General features: G+C 39.4%; 1 protein-coding gene across 1 annotated transcript; it reads right to left on the bottom strand.

Annotated features, from left to right (window-relative positions):
* Positions 1-637: 637 nt before the first annotated feature.
* On the bottom strand, positions 638-27,771 carry UBE2J1 (ubiquitin conjugating enzyme E2 J1). Its single transcript, XM_082475791.1, has 8 exons — positions 27,083-27,771; positions 19,014-19,087; positions 17,487-17,618; positions 15,249-15,333; positions 14,862-14,967; positions 12,578-12,707; positions 11,230-11,349; positions 638-5,498 (listed from the first exon to the last, which is right to left on the bottom strand). Exons 1-8 carry the CDS (start codon positions 27,111-27,113, stop codon positions 5,220-5,222), a joined length of 957 nt encoding a protein of 318 aa, XP_082331917.1. The 5' UTR covers positions 27,114-27,771; the 3' UTR covers positions 638-5,219.

Genomic DNA, 27,771 nt, shown 5'->3' with positions numbered 1-27,771 from the left:
TCCCAGAGACTCTGTACTCTTAAAGGCTGGGTGGGCAGCCAGAACACAGGCATAGAAAAACTAGCAGACATGTTGACTACGAAAACCAAAGGAGTTTCAGGAGGGGGATAGTTAACAGTCAGTGCTGGGAAGAAGTAAGTACACAAAACATGTTCCTGGACCTGAGAACCAGAACATTGCTCCTAACTTCAATAAACTGTAGTTTTAGTTGTGCGATGTGGAAGAAGCCAAATTGCAATGAATTAAATAGGAATCTGGGAAACGGAGTTATTTAGTACGGGGACTGACTCAGTGGTTCCCAAATCTGGCCACTCCTTGGAATTATCCAGGTAATTTGTTTAAAAGTCTCATTCCTGCCAAAGATTTAGTGAGGAAGACATGAGACTTATGAAAGTTCTTTTCCATAAACTTTGTTCAAAAGATCTCTTTTGCTGTCTTCCATTTGGAACAGGCCCATCAAGGGCTGACTGACTGGAACCCTAGAATTTTGCATGGATGTTGTTGGCTTTAAAGAGATATTTGTTTTGTTGCACTCCAGATGTAACTTTAGATCCTACCAATTTTTTCTTTAAATCTTACTTTTAGTAGTTCAATTATTGTGATTACAGTAGGGAGAAAAATCAGTTGGAGATAAGTGTAACTTTTTTTTTATAATGGCTTTATTGAAATATCATTCACATACCACAAATTTACCCCTGTAAAATGGGGTTTTTAGTTTTGTGCATATACATATACATCATGCAATATGTAGCCTTTTGTGTCTGGCTTCACTCAGTATGTTTTCAAGATTCATCCATGTTGAAGCATGTATTATAACTTCATTTCTTTTTATTGCCAAATAATATTCCATTGTATAGATATAACACATCTTGTTTACCCATTCGTCAGCTGATGGACATTTGGGTTTCCAGTTTGGGGCTATTAACAATAATGCTATGAATATTCATGTACAAGTTTGTGTGTACATGTTTTCTTTTGTCCTGGATATATACCTGGGTTTATTGCTGGGTCATATGGTAACTCGACGTTTAACTTTTTGAGGAACTACCAAAAGGTTTTTCAAAGTGGCTGCACCATTTTATCAATACATTCCCACCAGCAATGTACCCTCTAGCCATCACAGTGGGTATGAAGTGGTATCACACTGTAGTTTTGATGTGCATTTCCCTAATGACTAATGATTCATGTATTTCTTTGTACAAATGTCTATTCAAATCCTTTGCCACTTCTCAACCAGGTCATTTATCTTTTTTATTATTGAGTTATGAGTTCTTTAGTCTCGATACAAGTCTCTTATCAGATATATGATCTGCAAATATTTTCTCCCATTCTGTGTTTTCAGTTTATTAACGATGTTCCTTGAAACACAAAAGGTTTTTCATTTTGATGAAATATAATTTATCTACTTTTTCTTTGGTTGCTTGTGCTTTTGATCTCGTATCTAAGAAACCACTGCTTAACCCACGGTCACAAAAATTGACAATGTTTTCTTCTAAGAGTTTTTGCCCTTACATTAAGGTTTCAGATCCATTTGGGGTTAATTTTGCATGTGGTATGAGGCAGTGGGTGTATAACTTTAACACTTGTTTATTTCTCAGGACAGAGGATCGGCCCCATTGGCGCAAGTTAAGAGCTGTGGAAAGGCCCCAGTAAGCATCTGCAGCCAGATTAGGCCAGAGCTAGGTGGGACTCTGGTCACACACAGCCTTGTGTCCTACATCAAGGGTTCAGGCCTATTTTAAGAGCAATGGGAGAGATGGGATCAGATCTGTACCATGCGCTGGAGAAGACTCCAGCTGCAGTGGGGCAGGAATGGAGACTTGTTAGAGATAATTGCACTAGTTGAGAGGAGATGATGGCTAATTAGTGGCAGTGAGCACGAAGAGAAGTGGAAAAATGCAAGAGAATATTCAAGGAGGTACAATGAACAGAAGATAAGACCAAATGACATAAAGAATTCAAAAGCAGGTATGAATAAAGTCACTGGTTTTATTGAGCAGCTCAAACTAGTTCTGAAGGCAACTTTTAAAGAGGAATTCCAAATAGCTTTGGAGCAATTATAGCCTCCCACAATGGCTGTTAAGAGTACACTTTTTTTTTTTGCTGCACTGCACGGCTTGCAGGATCTTAGTTCCCTGACCAGGGATTGAACCCGGGCCCTGGGCAGTGAAAGCGCAGAGTCCTAACCACAGGACCTCCAGGGAATTCCCAGAGTACACGTTAATGTACACATTATTCTTTGTTAAAACTAAGGTTCACTAAATGCATTCACCTTTCATATACTTCTTTGCAAGTAATAAAACAATATAGGCTTTTCAGTACTTCAGCCTAGGTTTCTGCACAACTAAGTCCAACTGTGTGAGGTCTGCCTGTTTACTGATTCTGCTCTATAAAAATGGGAGGTCTCAAAGTACCAGAAAGTTTATTCACAGCCAAAAAGAACAAAATGATTTCTTATTCTCCTGAAATAGGAAATTTTATGTTTTCATAGTCAAAATAATAAACAATTTTTAAAGGTTTTTAAAAAAAAGTAGTTGAGAATTTTGATGAAATTCATTTATTTCAGTAGAATAAAACTATAAGCAGCATGAAAATATAAAGTGCTACATAAAAGCCCCACAATACATAAAATTTGAAAGGTTTCATTGGTTTAAACAGTTACAGGTGAAACAGACATTATATATTTTTTCACGCATGCTATTTTAACTACCTTGATATGTGCTATGTTGGTCAAAGGAAAAGCCATGAGTTACCTAAATCTGAGGATTGGAGGAAGGAGTCCTAAGCCTTTACCTACCTGATCACACATCCAGTTTTGGCCTTATGCTGTAAATAAGGGGTTAAATTGGGGCTTTAAAAATAATAGTTTTCTGAAGAGGCCCTTTATTGGGATGTAAGAATGGCTCCAAAGACCAGTTTTGTTCATTAACTCCACAATGGGGGCCAGATCGACAACTTAAGGAGTTTTAGGTAGCAAAGTGAGCTGAAAGGGAAGAAGCAAAAGATATGCCACTTTCAGATAACATGTATCAGGTGGTTAAAAAAAAAAAAAAAAAAAAAAAACTGGAACAAAGAAGGAGATGGCCTGGCTGTTGATGGGTGAAAGAAGAGAGGCAACTCAGATAGAGGAAGATCTGCAGAATGTGAAATCTTCTTGGCTTAATCAGTTTTAAAGTATAGACACACTCCATGGAAACATGCAACAAGATCACATAGATCGAGGCTGGCTCAGTGTGACGGAGAGGAAATGGAGGGAAGATTGTTCCTAGCACACGATTAACCTCAGGATAGGCTGAGAGAATGGGGATTTCCTTCTTCTCAGGTGATAACATTACCTGGTCCTCCCCCCGTGAGTCAGTGACCTCTTGCTAGGAGACCACTGACCACTGAACCAATATTTCTAATATCTTACATTCCAAACCAAGACTTCAGAATGTATTTTCTCATGACAATAAAGTTATAAAATGGTAACCTATAATTTTCCTGACATGCGAGGTCTTCATAAAGTCCTTGGGCCTTTTAGACTTTACCAACTTCAGCTGTAGATATAAGAGAAACAATCTGTAAACACTTTAAAAATGCTAATTTATTAAAATTTAAGAAAACTGTGTATTATATAATAGTATACAATACGTTCTTACTTTAGATGTAGACATAACTGGCTATAAGATGAAAACAAATTGTGTCTGATAGTTCATAGAACCAAAATCCTATCAGAGCAGGAGTAAAAATTAAATTTGCCTTTAAAATCATTTTACAAATTGTTTCTATCTTGCCCATAATTTCAGTTAGTCAAAGCTACATAAGGACTTTATAAATACCATTCCCCAAAGTATTCAAGATACATTATGGACTAATGGATCTTGTCTAATGTGGCCTTGTCTAGAACCTAAACATGATTTACAACACTGAGTCGTTAAAAAAAAAAAAAAAAAAATTAACTTCCAAATGCACTTTTAGAGCATAACCTATTTGAAAGCTGGGGACTGCCTGTATTTAAAAATTAAATCTTCATTAACAATACTCTCAAGAGTGCCCTCAATGCTGCTCCTGAACATGCTGAAGGTAACGTTTTTCTGTGATTATATGTTCTCACCAGGTATTATTTATGATGATAAAATTATCTACTAGAGTCTGTGGAGCTAGCTAGCACTAAGTTATATACGGATTTATTGATCAATATATCAATAAATATATTGATATATATTGATATATTGATTTTGCGCCGAAAATTATTTCTTGGGCTTTGATTAGGTGGGCAGTTCTAATTTCTATCACTGTTACATGGGCCCTGAGCTTTTGTATTAAAATGGTACATGAAATGTTTCAATATTATGATATTCCTGGAATAATTAAATTTACAGTGATTATAAAGCTAGGCATATAATACAACTCAAAAGATATACAGTTCAAAGTACAGCAAACATTCAAATCTTAAGATCCTCCCATTTAACTTGTGGAGGAAAATCAAGCAATTTCCTGGCTTGGATCCTTCCTTCCTTAAATCAAAGCTCTATGGAGGGTTGTTTTCCTTCTTTCTTTTAAAATCTTGTGTGAGAACTGGAGAGAAGGGGATAACAGCATATCAAAGTGGTTACAAAGCATTATTCCCTCTTCAAGTAACATCCAATAATAATGATGTAATCTCATTTCCTCAGAGATGTTTGACCGAAATAGTTTACTTTCACCAACGAATGTTTAGGACACAAAGTCAGTCACAGAATGGGCAATTCCAGTATGTCTCATATGCATACATTTTAAGCAAGCTATTTGAGGGGTTTTATTTTCCCTTTTTTTTCAACTCTTATCACTATATCATTCTACATTAAGTAGAAACAGAGTACTCAATAAATGGTACTGAGTAACTAGTAATACTCATTGGAACTTAAAATACCATTTTTTATCCAAAAATTTTAAAGGGCTATACAGAAAAGTATCACAAATTTCCATAAAGAGACGCTGAGGCATGAGAAACAACAATAAGTTATTTCCCTGTAAAGCAGGTCACACAGAGAGACAAGGGACTTTGACTTCCAGCCCCTTATACTAAGCAGGACACAGTCTGAATGTCTAGCTATATTTATACTGAATTATAAGGATCAAAAAAGGAATGAAGGGTAAATACAAAATAATCTTTTTGTAAACAATTCTTAGATTATACCCAATGCAGAATGTTTAATGAAGTAGCTGAGTCACAGCTCTTAAGACACAAAACAATATTATAACTCAAAGTCAAATATGTACTCATTGGCCAGATATATTCGTCGGAATATAAGAGCTGCCAATGCCAAAGTCAAGATGACAATCAGTACAGCGGATCCGCCATGATCAGTGTGGTGGTCTCTTGGCGGCCGGCCCTGGGTCACAGTTGGTGAAGTAGACGACCTTCTCTGACCCTGCTGCTGGGCCCGGCGCTGTCGAGGGCTCATGGAGGTATCCTCAGCTACAGGTTGGGCAGGTTGTTGAAGGGACGCTGCTAAGGTGTTCTGGACTCCACACTATGAAATTTTGAGAAATTTTGTTTGAAATTGGCAAAGAACACTTGTATACGTACATACAGGCTCTTCAACAGCACACGGAATCTCCGAGCACTAAATATGACTAAGGGCAAAACTACCAAGAATTCTCTGAACGCTGAGATCAGTAATTCAGCCCCTGGAATAAGCCAGCAACACAATTTATTCTGAGTGCTCACCAGGTAGAGGAGGGATTTACCAGCAACAAATAAGACAAGGACAGAGTTTGCCCATATTCTCCATAGATCGCTTTGTACTCTCCTCCAGCAGCAATTCAAACAGTATCTGCTAGGCATCTGGGTACCTCCCTTCTTTCAGGAGAGTCAAGGAGGGAAGCAATTTGATTCCCACTTTCTACATAAAAATTTGCCATATTCTAACTGGCAAAAAAGGGCAACTCGCAACAGTGTTCTTCCCCCAGTGTTATCTTATTACATCAACAATCATAGAACATAGGAAATAATTTCAAACCATATGTTCTTCATAATAATATTGTTATAAAAAATAGATGTGGTTTTCAAACCAGGCTTATCTTTTCTCACAATCCCTGTCAACTGAATTGAACACAAGTCTAGAAGGACCCTTTACTGTGTGTTTGAACTGTGTTATTCTATGAATGTAAAGCATGAACTCTTGTCAAGAGTGCCCTGGGTATGTGCTGAGAAACACATGGAGGTGGTTAGGGGAGACTCAGTGTATCCCCCTGAAAAGCACTGGATGTCAATTGCTTTCCATCCTTTCAATGAACGCTTGGTCAAAGCATAAACACAACGTGGTACCAAGTGATTCAAAATCGTAAATGTGTTTTATAGACAAGAAAGCTCTACAAAATATGAATTCCACTTTATTTATATAGATACCTTAACTCTACCTCTAATAACCCAACAGTCTTTCTTATATTGAAAACAACTTTATGCTGATTATAATAGTGTCAAGACACATTCTTTCAAATAAAAAATAAGAATATATGTTTTATTCAGAATAACTTTTTAAATTGAGTAATTACAAAAAAAGTATTGAACGAAAATACTTTTCATTATAGAAATTTTCAATATTTAGAAAAAAAAAAGAATCTAATAATGTAATTCAAATACCTCTTTTTTAAAAGGTAAGAGAATGAGCTTTGTCCTGGCAACAACTGTAAACATAGGGAAAAACTGCTGATCTAAGTTACCTGCAGAAGAAATTACGTTTTAATTCTGACAGCACCCCAACATTAAAAGATTTAAATAATCTGAGTTTCTTAAAACTATCCTTTGGAAGCACTCAAATGTAGTGACCCATAACCCAGAGGTAGAAAGGAACTACCCACTCTGAGTTAAAAATAAAAGTGCTGATGCTGAATGAGAGGTGCGTGAACTTGGACTTCCGTACGCCAGGGCTCAGGAGCAAGGTGCTCACTGAAGAGCAGATACACAGAGCTGTTACATTTTATGATGCCTAATGTTGCCACACTGTGTCATGTCATGACTTATTACAACATTCCACTGGAAATCTCCCATTCTTCCAGTCATTCAGCCAAGCAGATAAAAGTGTCTGACAGAGCAAAAGTACTCAGGGCTTATAGGGAAATGGGTTCTTAAGGAAAATAAAAAGCAAGCTGGTAGTATCAATTCAGAAACTAGCATGAGACTGACTCATCTTAAAGCTTTGATTTTATACATGTTGTTTTTCTTTTTCTTTAAATTAATTAATCTGTTTATTTATTTATTTATCTTTTGGCTGTGTTGAGTCTTCGTTTCTGTGCAAGGGCTTTCTCTAGTTGCGGCGAGCGGGGGCCACTCTTCATCGCGGTGCGCGGGCCTCTCACTGTCGCGGCCTCTCTTGTTGCGGAGCACAGGCTCCAGACGCGCAGGCTCAGTAGTCGTGTCTCACGGGCTTAGTTGCTCTGTGGCATGTGGGATCTTCCCAGACCAGGGCTCGAACCCGTGTCCCCTGCATTGGCAGGCGGATTCTCAACCACTGCACCACCAGGGAAGCCCCTACATGTTGTTTTTTTCCATTAGTTTGAGGGGAGAACACTATCCTGCCCACATACCTGACTAAAACAGGGAGTCTTACCATTACTAGGCTGGCTTCGCCACTTCATAGATGTGTGACCCTAAGCAAGTTATTTAACCTAAGACTCAGCTCCCTCTCCTGTACAAGGATACTATCCAGTTCAGTAGTTGTGAAGATTAAACAGGATAATGATATAAAGTGCTTAGGATACACAATTGCTTATTAAATGTTAGTCATTATTAATATTACTATCGATATATCCCTTTGAAGACTCCAGATTTAGGTAACAAAAAAAGTCATGACTTTATTTAGGACTGCTTTCCAGAACTTTATTTAGGGCTGCTTTTCAGAACTTTATTAGTATGATTATTTGGAGTTGAAGGACTAACTGGACTAAATTTTGGTGGTTCATATTGAACTACAGATGGAGAATCAAGTTGGCCTTAGCATTTTCAAAATGCCATAGGTTTGGTGGTAGGACTTTTAAATCTCTGCTGTTTGCCTAAACTTGTTCAAACACACATATCACAGAATGAAGACTTAAGTCATAATAGTTTCCATTTCCTTCATTAAGATGAAGTGATCATTTCTGGGAACGTAAAAGTATGTGACATTTATATTTAATTAAATTACATTTAAATATATATAAAAAAATCACAGTCACAGATAAGTCCCTTGTTATATATATATATAAAAGCTTTTCTATAGTAACGTAGAATAGCATCTGGAAGGGAGTTCTGTGTTTGCTTTTTTTTTTTTTTTGTGTGTGTGTGTGTGTGTGTGTGTGTGTGTTTGCTTTTTAACACAAAATGAAATGGCTTATTCAGAACCTCAATCCCTGGGAAGAAGAAAAAGTCTGATAGACTGGAAAAACATAAATCGACCATCAGTATTGTTCCCATTTCTACATAGCTAAAAAATCTGCATCAAATAAACAGATGGCCTGATGTTATCTGCTGTATTTAGACTTTGGGCAATCTCTCGCCCCTCAAGGCTAAAAAAACATACCTCATCTGGGATTTGATGTATAACATCTCAGTGAATTTATATTACACTTGCATGTAAAGCAGCTACCCCCAGCCAAATACTTCTTTCTTTTTTCATTTATTTTGTATCTCTGAGATATTGGATGTTCACTAAATTTATTGTGGTAATCATTTCATGGTGTATGTAAGTCAGATCACTATGCTGTACACCTTTAAACTTATACAGTGCTGTATGTCAATTATATTGCAATAAAACTGGAAGAAAAAATAAGAAAAAAAATCAAAATGGAAAAGACTATACTGTAATAACAAAACTACTGTTTGTGCAATCTAATTTACTAAACTTCTTGATTTCTTTATCTGTATTCCTAGTATTTCTTTAAAGTGCCAATCCTAAGATTCATTTATTCAACCAACAAATACCGATTGACCATCTACTATATACAAGGCATTATGCCAAGCACTAGGGATATCGTGCAGTAGATAGACAACCCTGATCCTCAAGGAGCCTACATTCTGGGAAGGGAGATAGACAATAAATAACTGATTATAAAATAAATTACAACTGGAATAAGTATAACTGGAATATGCAACAGGAGACTTGACATAGATTTAAAATAGACTAAAGACAGATTTAAATACATCACAAGTATTAGGAGACTGTCCTTATAGGTGAAGAAAGATTACTACCCTCCTCCTCTCTGTAATAGGATGGTTTTATTTTTAAAAAAACTATTTATGATATAAAAAAAAATTAGAGGGCTTCCCTGGTGGCGCAGTGGTTAAGAATCCGCCTGCCAAAGCAGGGGACACGGGTTCGAGCCCTGGTCCAGGAAGATCCCACATGCCGCAGAGCAACTAAGCCCGTGTGCCACAACTACTGAGCCTGCGCTCTAGAGCCTGCAAGCCACAACTACTGAGCCTGCGCTCCGCAGCAAGAGAAGCCACTGCAATGAGAAGCCCTCACACCACAACGAAGAGTAGCCCCCGCTCGCCGCAACTAGAGAAAGCCTGCGCACAGCAACGGAAGACCCAACGCAGCCAATAAATAAATAAATAAAGAAAGAAAATCTGTAAGATAAATAAATAAATAAATAAAAATAAATAAAAAACGATTAGAATTCTAAAGGTGAAACGTAATCTGAATTTTTCTTTAAATACTGCAAGCTAAAACATATACTGACTAAAATTAATTCACTATATCTCTCTGTAATTCATGAAATTACATGGGCAACACATAAAAATGATTTAACTTTTAGCGTGCACCTTTTTCGTATACTTCCATCTTCAGTCCCCCAAAAACTTCCTTTGGAGCACCCTCTCCCCTGCTTTCTCCAATCCACTTCTTTCTGCCCATCTCACTCTCTGAATGGGAGAAGACCACTCAGTCCCACTTTATAATAAGTATTCCTGAGTTAAAGGAAAATCTGTATTTGCCCAGCTTCTATTCCAATTTTCCTGACCCTTTAAAATCCTCTATAAACTGGACAGGGGGGAAAGATGTGGCTACTCAACCAAACAATCTGTTATGAAAAAGACAGTTCCTCTCTTGTATATAAGAAGGAGGGACTTCCCTGGTGGCGCAGTGGTTAAGAATCCGCCTGCCAATGCAGGGGACACGGGTTCGAGCCCTGGTCCAGGAAGATCCCACATGCTGCGGAGCAACTAAGCCCGTGCGCCACAACTACTGAGCCCGCGCTCTAGAGCCCGTGAGCCACAACTACTGAGCCCGTGCTCCACAACTACTGAAGCCCATGTGCCTAGAGCCCATGCTCCACAACAAGAGAAGCCCGTACACTGCAAGGAAGAGTAGTGCCTGCTCGCCACAACTAGAGAAAGCCCGTGCACAGCAATGAAGACCCAATGCAGCCAAAAATAAATAAATAAATTTATTTAAAAATTTAAGAAAAGAAAGGAAAGTCAATGCTTTCCCCCATAATCCTAATTATTTAGCAACAATCCAGTCACAGTTTCTTAATCAGTCTCTCCAACGACCAAAGCCCGCTAATGTTTAGACAATAGGTCAGGGCACAACTAATAAGACCCATAGCATCCGTGTAATCTTTCATTCAATAATTATTTATTAGACACTTACTATGTACAAGGGAGCACCATCCAACAGAACTTTTTGAGATGATACTGTTCCGTATCTATGCTGTCTAATACCGTAGCCACTAGCCACATGTGGCTCTTGAATACTTGAAATGTAGCCAGTGTGACTAAGGAACTGAATTTTTAATTTAGTTTCATTCTGAATAAGGTAAATACAAATTTAGATAGTCACGTGTGGCTAGTGGCTACTGTACTGGACAGAGATGGTCTAAGGCAAAACTTTGACTCCAGGCCTTTAAGTCAGTGCCTCAATGCAGCTTAACAAACCTTCCAGAGATAGAGTGCCTATTTAGAAAGCAGCTAATGTATGTATATTTTGTATCATTCAGAGTCTAGCACTATATTGAAACTAACTTTTCAGAAAAGTCATAGAATTCTGGAAGGACAATAGGACCTAAAATTTGTTTAGTCCAGCCCCATTTAACAAAAAAGAAGGCTCAGAAGATATGAATAACTTGCTTAAGATACTATAATTCACTAGAGGGAGAGCTAGGTTAGAACCCAACTGTTAGGAGAACCAAAATATTCAGATATTTCATCTAGATATCGCCTCTTCTACTGCAAATAATGACAATGGTATAGATAGATATAGATATAAAAGACAAGAGCCATACCGATGTACTTGCTGTAGCACCCTGGAACGTTGTAGGTATATCATCCTGTAAATCATTTAGTGAAAAAGAGTGGTTTAAGTCCGACTCAGCGATAGTCTTTCCAGATGAATTGACTTCTGCCTATGAAAAAAAGATACACCCAAGAGCAGTGTCACAAGAGGAGATGTACAGAATAACCCACAACCTACTAAGTCCTCTCCTGGATTTATTTTAATTACTACTTTAATATCAACTAGTCAGTTAAGCTCTGAGCATTCATTCGTGTCCAATACTGTGCTAGATATTTTAGGAAGAGTAGACAATACCTATTCTCAAGGAGCTGTTACTTGGTGAGGAACAAAACTAACACTCCTGGTTCACAATCCACTCCAAAAAGCTCTAAAAACTAAAGTTTTTTGTAATTTTCAGGCAAAGTCTGACATGTGAGGCTATTAATAGTCTTGATCGCACATTACTGTAAATATTCCCAGGTTTGCTGATGAGATATTAATAGATTTGATTATGGGGTGCTGCCCTAGATCCCACTATGGATGTTAGTATAGGTTTAATATTTCTAAAATCTGAAATTCTGATGTACAAAAGACATCTGGCCCTAAGATTTTCAGAGAAGTAATGTTAAGTACAATAGGAATCCTCAGAAGGAAGAAAATAACCAACATTTATTAAGCACCTCCTCTTCCAGGCACCGCAGTAAAATAAAAGGGAAAATTTCTCCCAAGAACTGGACATGCAAGGATATACAAGATGTAGAGAGGGGAGAAAAGGGAGAGGCAGCATGTTGCTTAAGGCAGGTTGACTTTTTTTGATGGAGCTAAAAATTAAATTCCAGAAGTAATTATATGCAGAGCAAAAGGATGAGAGACATGTCAAAATATTAATAACAGCTATTTCTTGGGGATGGGATTATGCATGATTGTTATTTTCTTCTTACTGTTTATCTATATTTTCTATAATAATAGTTAAAATTTATTAAGCACCAGAGACAGTTCTAAATGCAATACATTTAAAAGAGCATTAACTCAATTCTCGTAAGAATCCTACAAGTACCATTATTATTCACAGATGAGAAAAAGGTACAATGTAAGTAATATGCCTGATGTCCTACTACCAATAAGCAGCAAAGCTGAGATTTGAACCCTGGCACAGTATACCAGAGTCTAAGTTTTAACCATTACTATGCTATAATAATAATGCTGCTTCTGTGAATATATATTATTAGTTTTGTAATAAGAAAAATTATTTGTAAAAACCTCAGTGCGACAGAACTACATTGCTTTACTTTCTGTCCAAAAGTTGGCAATAAACAAAAGGGCTACAGAATTAGAATTTATTTACAAATTTAGAGTACCTTAAAACTGATTTGTCTAGCCAGTTCCTTGGCTTCTTGGTCAGCCTGACTTGAATCGCTTCCAGATTTTAAAGGCAACAGGACATCCTTCATGGCAAAGCCACATCCCTCACAACAGAAATCTTGTGATCTGGTAAGAAGTAATTTTTTGATGGGTATAAATCAAATACTTGAAAGTTAATCCAAGACACTCAAATACTGAATGACTAAATTTAAAAGATCACTCAACAATTCCATATCACACTTATCTACATGCAAATTAGACAATTTTGGCAATAATTATAGTTCTGAGACAAATACACAAGTTAAACTGTTTTTTAAAAAAATCCATGTCAATTATACCTCAATTTTAACAATCTGAAATTTAAAAAAAACAAAAACTAGGGCTTAGATTTCATTTTTTCCTAATATACTGCCTAAATAAAGTAAGCTTTAGATCTGTAAGACAAAACATATAAATTGTTTAACTACACTGTCCTCCAGATCACACATAACAAGCCTATGTTAAGTCTATGTAAAAAGTCCATTTTAAAGCTCAATTCAGGAATTCCCTGGCAGTCCAGTGGTTAAGACTCGGCACTTTCACTGCTGTGGGCCCGGGTTTGATCCCTGGTAGGGGAACTAAGATCCCACAAGCCGTGCGGTGCAGCTAAATAAAAACAAATTTTTTTTAATAAAGTAAAATAGAATTTACAGATATTTCCAAGGAAGAACTCACAAACCCTACTCATCAAAATAGTAGTACAACTTGAAAGATCAGAGAACTTGTGGAAAATCCAGACACTGAAATTCATCATTCATTATAATAAGTAGAGGCTCAAAATAAGCCTGCTAACTAGACTATTTCCTAATATTAATTTGTTTCTGTATGTTTTCATTTTCTTCTTCGTATGACTGGAAATAAATGTGTATAATATGCAGAAATATATATTGTTACATTGCTGAACTTTTAAAAAAACTATTTTGTCCTACTTCTAGTTCAACAAATAAGAGTCTTAGATCTTGAAGAATATACTATTTATAACTTCATGTAGACAAAATATATGTAAAAGTTGTGTTAATTTTAGTGTTTATTGATGAATGTTTTTTGTTTCACTAGAAGTAGCATTGCTGTCCATATCCTTTGAGAATCAGTTGTATCCAAATTATTTACCTTAAAATGTGTTCACTTTTAACTGAGAAGTCAGATGACGTTTAAAGGAGAAAGTTTATTTTTAATATATTAGTATTAGTTTATCCACAAGGACAGTATGCTACCATGGTTGAATGCAAAATCATGTTTTAGAAAGCCTGTATCACAGATTAAGAACCTAGAATATATAGAGTGAGAAGTTTAAACAAAAAGTTTTTTGGTTTTTTTTTTTTTTTTACCTTGTGCATGAAATGAACTGGATGAAAGTATCAAGATAGAAAGTCAACATAGGAAATCAAAACAAATGCTATGTACTCCAAGTACATATTATAGTTTGTGAATAGTAGCTGCAAGGTATATACCAAACTTGGGAATAAGGTTTAAAAAGAAAAGTTGCTGATAAAACAGGGAGTCTATCAAATCTTCCCAAGGCTAAAGTCTATCTGATTTAACAAACATCTATGGAGGGCCAATTCTGGGCTGTGCTAGGGTAAGATATACTATAATTTAATTAACATAATAGGTCTGAAAGGTGGCAGGCAGCGAAGTCCAGAACAGGACAATGATCAAAATCAAGAATGAGTTTTCGCACTACTCAAAGGAGAGGCTACTCCGAATCTAATGACTAATCTGGGTCATACAGACAGAATGTACTTGAAAAAACCCAAGAAGGCAATACCACTGGGAAACTACAACTTGATAAAGAAAATCTCTGCTTTATTCCAGATCATTTATTGAGCACTTGCTATGTGGCAGATGCTACAGATACAAAGATGATAAAATGGATTCCCTCCCTGCCTTCAAGGAGTTTTTAAACTTTTGTGGAAAGCTACATACATATCATTACTCTGGCTCTTCTCCATCTGTAAAACTGCCCAAGTGGAGATAAATGACCAGTACTATCTTCTAGAAGGTATTGCTCATTGTAGGTTGATATTATCAACTACTTTTTAAAACTAGATAGCATGAAACAAATTCTTTAGAGTCTGGTCGCCCCTGGGGAAATTGATACAACTGAATTTCTGAACTAGCAAAACTAAGACTAGATCCTGTAGAACAAAGGTGAGTCACAAAGAGACAGAGCCTATCTCCTAGTAGCCATTATCCAGAACAGTATTCAGATTGTAACAAATAAGGAAATGCAAAACTTACTTTTTCGCAAGGGCTCTTCTCTCCTCAGGTGTGTAATCTAGAGAACCTATGGCTCCCTCTCCTTTTGTTGGCATAAACCCAATGATGGCTAATAATGCTGTTCTTACTGAAATAAAAATAAACATCAATCTAAGTTGCTCTGTAAAAGGAATTGGGTTTACTCTGGAAAGAGAAAAAGAAAAGACGCATAGGGTTTCACTGAAGAGGTACAAGTAGGGGATTGTATTAAAATGATGCAAAAATCTAGACAAGGAAAAGAATTTTATTATTTATTCAATAATATCAAATTATTTATCCAAAACAGCTTCAACCTCAAGAGAGTATTATACGTTATTATTATGAATTGACTAAAGTTATATAAGATTTATATTCACTTTAAATACTCACTACTCCATGAAGGCTGCCAAGTTTCAGGATGATGTCCCGAGATGCTCAAACAGATTTTCTTGCCTACTTCAAATCGTCCATTAGCCTTAGGAAAAATAAGGTATTTTAAAAGTTATACATGTGTGTGTTTAATGTTTTATACTTTAAAGTGTAAATATATTTTATATATAAAGAACTTTTAAAGATAATTTTTTAGAGAGTTTTAAAAGGATGGAACCTCCAAGGGCATACAGATTGTTGTCCTCTTACAGATACTCCACAAATATTTGTTGGATTCTGAATGAATAATAAAAGCTGTTTTTAGAAGTTGTAGCAGCTTTGTGAAACTGAGTTGCACAAGTGACATCTAAATAACTGACATATAAAGATGTCCTGATATCCTCCTCTGTGCCTAGTATGGTGCTAGACTCTGGGAAGGATCTAAAAGAGAAGAAACTAGATACTGGGGAGGAAGGCTCTGAGATGGGAGTGATTCTCAGAAGGATGATGCAATTTCATACAGGAACACAGAAGTGAAAGATGAGAGATAATGATTTCAGTTTTGTCTTGGCAGAAGAGCTACTTATGATGTCCGGCAGGCAGGCAGAAATACAGACATGCTGGTATCAGAAGAAGATAATACATTTCTGGTACGTGACTTTCACAGAGGTGATCGTTGAAACCATTTCTTAGAAATAAGAGAAAACAGCTGTAGTCTGAACTCGTAGACTATCCGTACTTAGGGGAAGGATAGGAAAAATAGGCATGAAGTTAGAATATAAGTTCCACGTGGGCAGAGAATCTGACATTCTCTGCCACACCCACAGGGTGCATGACACGTGTTTAATAAATATTTGTTGAATGAAGGCTGGAGAAGACTTTTCAAAAGAGAGGAAGTGAATCAGAAAGAGTTAAGTACTGAAAACCAGTACACATGATGATATCATCGGTGAACAGCTGCTGCCCCACTGCCCCCCACCAGTTTCCCCACGCACCAGCCCTCCCTTCAGACCACCTGGCTCTCCCCACGATCTAGCAACTAAAAGAAGAGAAGGGCCCCTCCAGGGCCTCCTGCTCCAGCCCTACTGCCAGCATTAACAATTCTCAACAACACCTAGTGTTTAGTAAGCAGCGTCTATATGCCAGGAACTTTATAGTGTGATTATATTTACCATACACATCCCTTTTGACAAATGAGAAAACTGAATTTCAAAGAGATTATGTAACCTGCCCCTGGTGTAATGGAAAACGCACTGGCCAGAATCCAGGGCTATTGGCTCTAAAACTAATGCTCTTTCCACTACACCAAACGCTATAGGTAAAAGCAACATTAATTTGGTAATGATGAATATCTTTTCTTTTACCATTTGCTAACCCCATGTGTATCAGATGTTTAACTTAAACTTAGACGGAATAGGATGAAGACTGAGAAGAGGTGGTGAGATTTCTCAAACTGGTCTCTGAGACTGGTGTAGTAAGCCTGTTTAAACAGGGTGCTATGTGTGGGAACCAGAACACAACAGGCTAAACTAGAGTTAGCATGTCTTGAAGGTTATCAGAAGAGAAAAATAAGACTGCAGCTTAAAGTGGTAGCAGAGATATGGGAAGGTTTTTGTGTTTTTATTTTTGCTTCTTTCAAGGTTAGGGGATAATTAAACACACATAAATGAAAGGAAATGAAGGAAGAAAAGCTTAACACTTAAGAGAGGAATTTACTGATGGAATAATGTCCCAGGAAATAAAAGAGAAAACTGGATCAACAGCTTTCCTTTACATGGAGATAAAATATGTGAAGATGGAGAGAAATTCTAAGATATAAATGGTAATAACATAGCTAACATTTATTGAGGACTGTGTCAGTTCTTATTCTAAGAGCTGCACGTAAAGATGAGGAAACTCAAGAACAAAGCATAAGAAAGGTGAGAAATTGAAGGAGATAATGTGATTAAGAGGTACAATAACAGTAACTACCCTTTATTGAGTACTTACCATGTGCCAGCCTAGCACTTGGCATACATTAATTCACTGAATCCTAACAACCACACTATGGCAATTAGCATCATGAGTACTTCTCAGATGCTTCAACTTCCTAGGAATTCTTTCCCAGAAAAAAATACAGTCCAAGGTCTGGTCTCCAAAAGCAAAGTTATAATAATAATGGTCCACTTTATTTCTTAATGAAAATAAGTATGCATACACACTTTACAGCCACCAGGAAGAGTTACACCAGAAGCATTCCAAAAAGTCAAGAATTCTTACCGTTAGCAGAATAATGCTTGGTGGTTTCATGGGATACTCTGGTGGCAGTACTATTCGTCCATGATAAACTCCTCCATCAAAATCTGAATCTGGGGGCCCTCTAACTGTGAAGTGCCATTCAAAAAGGTTATCCTGAACAAAAACAATAACCAACAAGGAATCAATAACATTAAAAAGTTGGATTTTTTTTATCAGTGAGTATTAGAAACATGGGTGAGAAAAATTAACGTTTTATATTATTGCTAGAACAGTTTCTAATGCACACAATGTCTCAAGTATAAAAGTTATAAATAAAAGCTATTAAATCTAGTTTTCATGTCCCATAAGAGCTAAAATGTTTTTAAACAAATGCATTTTAAAACATCTGAGCATTGTTATTTATTCATAAATAAGATTATAGATTTACATATTTCCTATTACTTTAGCTCCATTTATTTTCTCTGAAAAATCTCTTCTGGAGCCCTGAAGTTTTAATCTGGACTAATTGCTTTCTTGACACATTCCAAAATTCTTCACTTGAGTGTCTTCTAGGTTTACTGGCATCTCAGTCTTCCTCTGTGTTTATTTGTTGTTGTTTGTTTTTTTGGTTTTTGCATTATTTTGATGTGGTTTATTGTCAGCTATGTGCCTCTGAAAGGAATACAAGGAAGAAAATCTGTGTTCTGGTATGTCTGAAAATATATTTATTTTGAGTTCATGCTTGATTGTTCTTTGGATGGGGATTTAATTAATTAATTAATTAATTAATTAAAAAGTCATTTGATCTAGAAAAAGATTACAGACTTAATTAAACTGTAATTTAATCCTTATATCCTAATTAGTGATAATTATTATTTATGTAATCAAATAATTTACTATAAATTTGGATTGTTTTAGCAAACTTTTAAAAATTATCCCTCATAGATGCCTAAAAGCTCTTTAGTAAATGATAATATTAACACACAGGCTGTTAACATCATCTTACAGTTAACCACGTACTTCATAGTTTGCAAAATGCTTGCACATGTTATCACATCTTATTCTCACTATTACCATGAAAACCAGATTGGGCGCATTTAAATACCCTCCTTTCACAGATGGGAAGACTGAAGAGAGGTAGAGATGTTCGTACAAAAAGCCCAAACTAGATGTAGAGACCCCTCAAGGGGCTAAGTCTTCCACCTGTAGAGTCTGGAGTTCTTTCCACTTTCCCTCCTGAGGGAAGACCTAAAATTAATTTAGTATCTGAGGCCCACTTTATAGAGACAAGAAATCTGCTTCTTCTAAAATGTGTGATTCTGAATGGCTAATAGAAATACTCAGTGTACACCTGAAACTAACACATTGTAAATTAACTATACTTCAATTTTTTTTAATGGTTAAAAAAAACCCAAAAAAACTCAGGAACTATAGGGAATAAAATGTATCAATTAAGCATATCAAACACATTTGTAATGACTCAAAGCAATGAAAAAACAATTTTAAGAAACTTGTTTAAAATATTAAAGTATTAAAACACATATGTAGAAGACAGAGACAGAAACTAACCTCTAAAGGCTGTGCATGATAATGATCTGTTGGATCTTTCAATTCTGCTGCTTCTTTCATTAAACGTTTAACAGCTAAAATAAAATTCACAAGATAGAGACATTTAAAATTTACTTTTCTAAGTGATTAGTACAGATTTACAAACCTAATGAAAAAGTTCCTACTTCACAAAAAATGTGTAGAGGACTTGTTCAACAGAGCATATCATTTAATTATGGGATAATAGTAATAATGGTAGGGAGGAAATGGTAGCTAGGCACTAGAAGAGTTACACGTTAAATTAAATATATAGGGAAGTCTCATAAAGTCACTATTTTTATTTAGTAAGTACTTATATATACTTCCTATATGGTAGCACTCAAACATTAATTCATGTAATCCTCAAAACAACTCTATGAGATAGGTGCGATTTTTTTTTCTTTAGGTGCGATTTTTAACCCCATTTTCCAGATGAAGAAACTGAGACATGGAGAAATTATATAACATGTCCAAGGTCACACAGCTGATAAATGACAGAGCTAGGATTCCAACACAGGCAGTCCAACTCTACCTTGTTAAAATATTTAACAAAAACGTGGCCTCTGGAACTCATGCTCATAAACAGTAAACCCCCTATATCCTCAACCTCTTGGGACTTTCTACCCACTATCTTGCATTAACTTAATGGCACTGTCCCCAGAGGTCAATGAATCTCTATAGCCCTAGCTGAATTCCTTTTTGAAATGATTCTTCGGCTTAATTAAAACCTCCAATCCGCTGACCCCATAGCATTCTTCACCCCACCTATACCTATATTCACTTCCCTCTTCATCCACACTTTTGGCTCTTAGGAGTTCTTTCATATTCCCCTGACAAAATTTAATTCTAACTGAGCCAACTCAACCATCTTCTTTTTCTTTTTAATATTTATTTTATTTATGTTTTTTTTTTTTTTTTGTCTGCGTCGGGTCTTAGTGGCGACACACAGGCTCTTCGTTGTGGTGCACGGGCTCCAGGGCACGTGGGCTCTGTAGTTTGCCACGCGCGGACTCTCGTTGAGACGGAGCTCAGTAGTTGTGGCCCACGGGCTTAGCTGCCCCGCGGCCTGTGAGATCGTACTTGCCCGACCAGGGATCGAACCCATGTCCCCTGCATTGGAAGGAGGATTCTTTACCACTGTGCCACCAGGGAAGTCCCGCAACCATCTTTTTATCTGGAGTCTATACCCAAACAGCTGAGCATTACTGAAGGGGGTTTAAAAAGTCAGAGACAGGCACACTGATGCCATTATAGAGTTATTAACAACAATCTCCACTGGGACACAATGCCACCCTGTGTTCCTACATTTCTCCAGGAAGCCTCCACCCAACCCCCTCCAACGAGCACTCCAAGACTATCTCACACCTATTTACTCTCAATTCTCTTCCACCTCTTTCAGTTAATGGCACAGACTTTTAGCCCCGTGATCAATGACTACTGACAGCTTATGACGGTTTACAATCCTATGTGTATCTGTACCCTCTTTCCTCCCCTACTGGTTCACAAAGGTCAATCCTTTGATTCCAGCCCCCTCACCCTCAAGCTTTAGGTGCTAAAAAAATGTCAGGATACTGGTGTCGGATACAGGAGAGCAAAGCCAGGGAAACACCAGATGGCCCAAGGCTCTCCAAAACTCTGCTTGAGAACCAACTGACACAGTTCAATACATGCTATGAGAGAGGTGTGCACCAGGTGGGCACCTAACCTGAGAGCAGACAGAAGAGAAAAGGGGTCAGGTACTGACATCTGAAAGAGAGACAGTAGGAATTACCCAGCTCGGTATGAACAAGCAGAGGAAACAATAAAAGTAAATTTGTGGTGGCACAGGTTGGAACGTTACGGGCAGAGGTTAACTGAGAAGCAACTCTCACACACTACAGCCAAACAGTTCGGTATGTGTCAGGACTTTTTGCATAAAATTTCATTTTAATCAAGGGTTCGTAAGCTGGAAAAAAACTCTTAAGTCACTATCCTATTCCATAACTATTAATATTCTTTTCCATCTCCGACTCTGAGCTAATAAGCCCTATAGGCAGAGAATCTGTTCATCTGATCAGCAAATATTCATTAAGTTCATACTAGATGCTATAGCTACAGCCAAAATAAAATATAGCTTCTGTTATCAAGGAGCTTATAGTCTGGGGGGAGGAGTCAATACAAATCAGCATGATAAATGCTGTATTAGAAACACGCACATATATATTGAGACACGATCTCCCCCCAAGGTCCAGACACTAGGCTTTGTTCAATTCCTCGCATACAGTTCACCTTCTCTCTACTTCAGACCTTCCTTCCTACATAGCAACTCCTCAGCTTGCATCGCTGCTCCTCCTCCCTTCCCCCACTTCATCCCTGAGTCTGGCTCCCACCAGACCTTTATGAAATTTACTCAGGAAGGTCTCCCTGACACCTTCCTTTGTCCACTCTCAGAGGAGCGACTAGAGATTTCCATTTGGACAGATAAAAATCCTTGAGGAGTCCTGGCAGGAGAGTGGAGAGCAGGAATGCTCTCTAAGTTATTTCGCTTGGAAACCACTGCCCTGGATACTGGCTTGAGTCCCCTTGCTCTAAGTCCTCTTAACACCCTATAATTTTTCTTTCATGAAGTTCATCTCACTTGTGATTAACACCTGTCCTTCCTGCTCAACAACATTTACTTCATTGCAGTCTCCCTCAAGGCTTAGCACACAGTAAGCACTCAAATATTAGCTGAAATGAATTTTACTATCTTCCCCCCAACAAAACTCTTTCCAAGGATCTGATTTAAAAAGGCAGCGGTTTGGGGGACTTCCCTGGAGATCCAGTGGTTAGGACTCAGTGCTTCCACTGCAGGGGGCACGGCTTCGATCCCTAGTCAGGGAGCTAAGATCCTGCAAGCCACACAGCGTGGTCAAAAAAAAGAAAAAGCAGTGGTTCTCAAATTTATTTGATAATGAGATAAAATCCTTCGTTCAAAGAAAGGTTTAAGGAGACCCTCAATATGTAAAACATAACAGCAGGGCCAGCATGGAAGGGCCTTCAGGCTACTTATCCCCATCCGCCCATTCTACCTAAGGGGCCCACAGAAAGAGAATTGAAAGCCCCTGTTTTAGAGCCGTGTAAAAAAATATCACTAAGTTAATATAATTAGATATAAATAAAACCATGGAAGTTGTTATGAAGTTAATTACTTTAACTTGATTACTGCTGTCAGCAATCAAAGATGCCAGGAAGACTGTTTTTCCTTTATCCCTCAGCAGCAGGCTGCAAAATGATTAAGCTGAAGAGGTCAGATTTTATGTCATTCCAAAACATTATTACATTTTCTCTGCCTCTTCGTCACTCAGCTCAGTTCAACAGAGGAAAATAAACACCCAACGGATATTATGAGAGATGTATGAAAGGCTCGGAATTGCTACAGGAAAGAATTTAAAGGAACAATCATTGGCTCAACCACTAAACAAGTTGATTTTATTAGTTCACGGGCCACACAGGCACAAACCATGTGAGAGACAAAGTACAAAGCTAAACAGAAGGTAAGATTATTCTAGTGTTTTTATAATCTATTTTTTCTGAAACAACATATACTATGAACACCTTCGTGAAAAAGAACGTGGACTCTGGAATTAGAGCTGCATTAAAATTCTGGCTCTGGGGACTTCCCTGGTGGCACAGTGGTTAAGAATCCACCTGCCAATGCAGGGGACACAGGTTCAATCCCTGGCCTGGGAAGATCCCACATGCCGCAGTGCAACTAAGCCCGTGTGCCACAACTACTGAGCCTGCGCTCTAGAGCCCGCAAGCCACAACTACTGAGCCCACGTGCCACAACTACCGAGCCCACGTGCCGCAACTACCGAAGCCCGCGCACCTAGAGCCCGTGCTCCGCAACTAGAGAAGCCACAACAATGAGAAGCCTGCGCGCCGCAACTAGAGAAAGCCCGCATGTAGCAATGAAGACCCAATGCAGCCCAAAATAAATAAATAAATATATTTTTTAAAATATGGTTGATATTTTGTAGCTCTAAATCCTTGAACAAGTCACTTATAATCTTATTCTGCCTCAATGTTCATATCTGTCAAATGAAACTCAATAATTTTGTCACATAATTCTCCTTTCCTTTTCACCCCTTCCTCTTCCCCAGGTCAGAAATGGATTGAGATTTAAGGCCCTCTCAGTGATTCTCCCTGGTTCAAATCCAGGCCATAAGCATATGTAGTTGGCCACATGGCATGGCATGGCTCCCTAGCTCCCCAAAAGAAATATCACTGCTATGGAATAGTCAAGATTCAAAGTACTGCCTGGAAACTAGGGCTAGAGCATAGTCTGCCTCTCCTGATACTCCATCTCTTGCCACCACATGGATAGTGAGGAAACTTCTTCCACTCCAGCTCCTCTCTTATCTCTTTGCAAGGTTATCAGTGGAACTCTCCAACCATGGTAAGACAAGATGTGCCAGGAAAGAGAAGGAGGGTGGGGAGCACCTGCATTCCTGCTCTCATTCTTCCTTTTCATGGAGGCCACATGATCACTCTGGATCCAAACTCTAGGCTCTAAGGGCCTCCCATTAGCGTTCTTCACATGCCCAGGTAGCTCACTGGACTTTGGAGACAAAGCTCCAGCTAAAGGGGTCTTTTACAGGTCACTGTCTCTCATGCATCTGTTTCCCTTGGAAAGTATCAATGAATATCTTGATATCATCCAGCTCCAAGTTATCGAGGATGTGAATCCAACGTCATGCTCCCCAACCGCCTCTTCCTGCTCCCACAGTGACGGCACTTAAGCAAATACTTAAGGACTCATGTTTCTGCCCACAAAGGCCCTGCAAAGGTATCCATTCAATTTAAAGAATATCTGAGCCATGGAGATAGAAGAATAAGACCTGCTTCTTGTCTTCAAACAGCTTGTAGTGAGAGAGAAAGACATGAAAACAATTACAACACAAATATTGACCAAGTATGCATAACTATAGGGACTACCTTAGTCTGCCTATGGGAGCTGGACAAGGCAGAACCTTAAAGAAGCTTGAAGAATTAATAGGAATTTCAAATGGTTAAAAGGGAAGGCATTCCAAGCAGAGGTTCCAACAGGGACCAAGGCATACAGGTGAGAAGAGCTGCTCCATCTGGAGAATCACTCAGGCAAAATGGACAGATGGTAAAAATGTAAAGGAGCACAGGAGTGATAGGAGATGAGGCTGGTGAGGAGGGCAAGCTAAACAGTTTACTTTGAACTTAATCCACAGCTATCAGGAAGCTACTGAAATGTTTTCAATTTGAGGAGTGACCTAGTCAGTTTTTGTTTTGTTTTAATTGATCTGGTGACAATAGCGAAGGATTAGATATATGTGACTGTGTGTATTGGCACCTGCGTGAAAATGCATGCATTTGTGTGTGTTTCAGGGTAGAGGGTGGAGTAAAGGAGTAGACCAAGAGATCAAAGACGACGCCAGTGGATTCCTGGGTGGCTGTCAAACCCTGGGTTAGGAATATTAGGGTGAGGTGCAAGTTTGGGGGAGGAGAGAAAACTGATTAGTTTGGTTTTGTGTTTTTATACCTAGGAGAGATTTTTTTTGGTCTGTGGGAAATTTGGGTAAAGATGTTAAATCACCAGTAAGTTCTATGTATCTACAGCCTAGGAGAAGGTCTAAATTGGACATTAAAGCTTGAGAATGATTAGCATGAAGGGGCAGTAGACACCCTGGGCATGGATAGAATAACTCCTAGGTTTCTGATGGAGGTAGTAGGCGCCTTTGCACCAATCTCTTATATGCCAATCACCTGCTGAACGCAACCCATAGGGCCCTTCCAAAGAAATCTGCCGTAGGAGGTTCGTTACACATATGTCTCCCTACTTCATACTCCGAGATCCTGCGACTTTGGCCAGAACGGACCCAAAAAGAGATCAGGGAGCCTGATGCAGAGGCAAGTACTGATACACTAGCCAGAGGCTTATGAAGTGGTTCCACACAGAGCTCTGCACACAGCCAGAGGTCCATTCCAGAAAGATCGTAAAAAGATATGTTTTCCCATCTATAAAATGAACAAATTTACTATCCATATGCTAACACACTGGCCTTTAACCAGTTATTTGTACTATCTTAACTTAATTGGCCCATCCATACCTCTAAGACAACTCCACATTAGATAGAGAGAAAAAGTGTTATATCTCTTACATTGTGCAGTGTTTTTGACCACTTCCTTTCACACATGCATTACCCTACGAAATATTACAAGACAGAATAAAACAAAGGAAGGAAACATTTTCACTATGCCTCCTGCACTTATTCAATAAGTCCCATAGCTCATCTAATTTACCTTTTCCCTGAACTCTAAATAATCTGTACAATGACCAAAAAAGGTTTTGAAAATTTTTTTCATTTTTAGAACAGCAGCACTACCTTTGAGGAAATGAAACCAAAAAGGGGAAGCAATTTATTACACAGTAGAAGCATGTCTACCCAAGTTCAGCCAGATGACAAGTAGGTCATATAGTATAGAAACATACAACATTCTGGAGAATTTTAAATGCTTACCACAATCTCAGGTATGATAACCTAACAAAATTGAGCAAGGTCCTCTGACAACAATCTCTTGGGACCCACCAATCCTCCATTCCAAATTGTACTATTACTCACATTTTCATTATTCTCTGGACATTCCACTAAGTACCTCAGCTGTCTCAAGGAACTTGATACCATGTGACCAAGGAGTCACCCTACGTTTTACCCACATAGTTTTATTAAAATCTAGCACAATCTTAACAATCTAGTCATTCTATCATCTAATCTTAAAACTAAGCTTTTCTTTCCCTCTTTCTCTTTGATCTCCTTTTTTTTTTTTTTTCCTGGTGTTCTTAGGAGATGGGCTGGGGGCAGCGATTGTGAATCCACTGAAATTGAATCCTATAAATGTATTTCTTGGAGAGCCCATGGCCTTTGCCAGATTTTTTTTAAAGTCTTTGCCTCCCCAAATGTTATGACCAATTCTTTAAACTTAGTTACCTAAGAACGTTTCTTAGCCTGACAGCAATCTGGCTAACAAAGCTCTGTTCAATCAGTATCCTCAGGCTTCTCTGGATTCTTTGAACGTTTTTAAGTTATTTAAAATCAAGGATTCACAATTAGCTCTTTCCATGAGCATGCTAATCTTGCTGATTCTTACTAAGAAATTGCTTCTTTGGAAGAAAAAAAAAAAAAAGAACTAGCAAGGGTTGGTCAAACCATCACTAACATCCTAGGATTATCATTTAGAGCTTAAGTGTGGAGCTTCTCCCTCCTAACAAATTTATCAAGGTACAGATCGAATACTATTTATAGAACACAAAGATTCGTTTCAAGCCTGTCTTAATCTGACAGGGCCGCTTACTTTTCGTGCATCTTTATGATACATCAGAAAAGAATTTGAGGCTAGGATTGTTTGGCTGCTTCTGTGAATGAAGCACGGGCATTAAATACAGAAAGAGAAGTTTCTATGACTGAACATAGACATACATCATACTAGTCAGTATGGCAAAAATCATGGTTAGCTCTAAAGTACACGGCTCAACTAGTTTTCGTAGCTTTTGGGTTAACTGGTATAGTCCAGAACATTTCCCTTATGTCTGTAATTCTATTCGCCCCAAATGCTGCAAACAGAACGTTTAAACTAAATCCTCAAAAGCGAGTGGGTCAAGCAGCTAATAAAAGTCCGGTGGCGGCGACGGAGAAGGGCTAACGACGGTGTTCAGGGCGCAGGTAGGGCGAGGGGCTGATGATCACTATTACCCAGGGCCATCACCTTTACACCTGTGCTCGGGGATGAGTTGATAACCCAGCTCTACGCGGCGAAAATGAGGGCAGGGCAGTCGCGGTGCCGAGGGGAGTCCCCAGGTTTGGTGCCCGCTCGGCAGCCCTGCTGCGCGGCCTGCACCAGCCCGGCAGGCGGCGGGCTCGCGTAGAGCGCGAAACCGGGAGCGGGGCCGCGAGCGGCGGCCGACGCGAGGGGACGACGGCGCGGGGCCCTGGAGTTCGGGGTCACTCCTCCCTCCCTCCCACAGTGCGGCACCGCGCCCAGCCCGCAGCCCCGCTCACCCGGACTCTTCAGGTTGTAGCGGGTCTCCATGGCGGGTAGCTGTCCCGGCTCCGGCCTCCCGGCCAGCCGCCGCCGCCGCTGCCGCCACCTCTCCGCGCCGCTGCCACCCGGGTCTCAGTGCGGCTCGGACCGACCGGCCGTGGCCCAGGAACCTCCGGGGACGCCGCCTAGCCCTGGCCAGGACTGCCGGCGGGGCGGGAGGGCGCAGGCGAGGCGCGGGCTCCGCAGTGGCGCGGGCTCCGCGGTAGCGCCGCCTCCTCCGCTGCTCCCCCGCCTCCCTGAGGGCTGGGCAGGCGCCGGCGCCGGCCCGGGTGTTGCTGAAGCGGGGGCCTGGGCTGGAGGTCAGCCTCCTCGTCTGGCCGCGGGTCCAACCCTGCCGCGGCCGCCCGGCCTGCGTCACCCGCCCTCTCCCCGGTTTTGTGAAGTTGTCCTGACGTGGCAGTCGCTTCGTGGCGGGAGGGCGGCGCCCACTTCGCCGGCCCCGGGAAGCCCGCTCCGGGATCTGAAAGAGCGAGCAGCGCCCAGGTGGTCTTCCTCTCACCCCGGGCCTCCCGGAGGCCGACCTTCCGCCGGGCCCATCCGACGTCCCCAGGCGCTCGCGGAGCTCCCCGCGGAGCGGCGCGGCCGGAAGCGCTCCGGCCCTGCTCGCGGCGGGCTGGGTCCGGGCCCGGGCCCTTGACACCGGGTT

This window comes from Balaenoptera physalus (assembly GCF_965194825.1).
Source record: "Balaenoptera physalus genome assembly, chromosome: 9".
In the NCBI taxonomy this organism is placed as follows: Eukaryota; Metazoa; Chordata; class Mammalia; order Artiodactyla; family Balaenopteridae; genus Balaenoptera; species Balaenoptera physalus.
The sequence above is the reverse complement of the archived record's forward strand: the minus strand, read 5'-3'. Positions and strand labels throughout refer to the sequence as shown.

Coding starts and splice junctions, on each gene's coding strand:
- UBE2J1 (XM_082475791.1), bottom strand. CDS start 27,113: ATGGAGACCCGCTACAACCTGAAGAGTCCGG. Junction 19,088..27,082: donor CTACAACCTGAAGAGTCCGG/GTGAGCGGGGCT, acceptor ATTTTATTTTAG/CTGTTAAACGTTTAATGAAA. Junction 12,708..14,861: donor AGAAGAGCCCTTGCGAAAAA/GTAAGTTTTGCA, acceptor ACTTCTTACCAG/ATCACAAGATTTCTGTTGTG.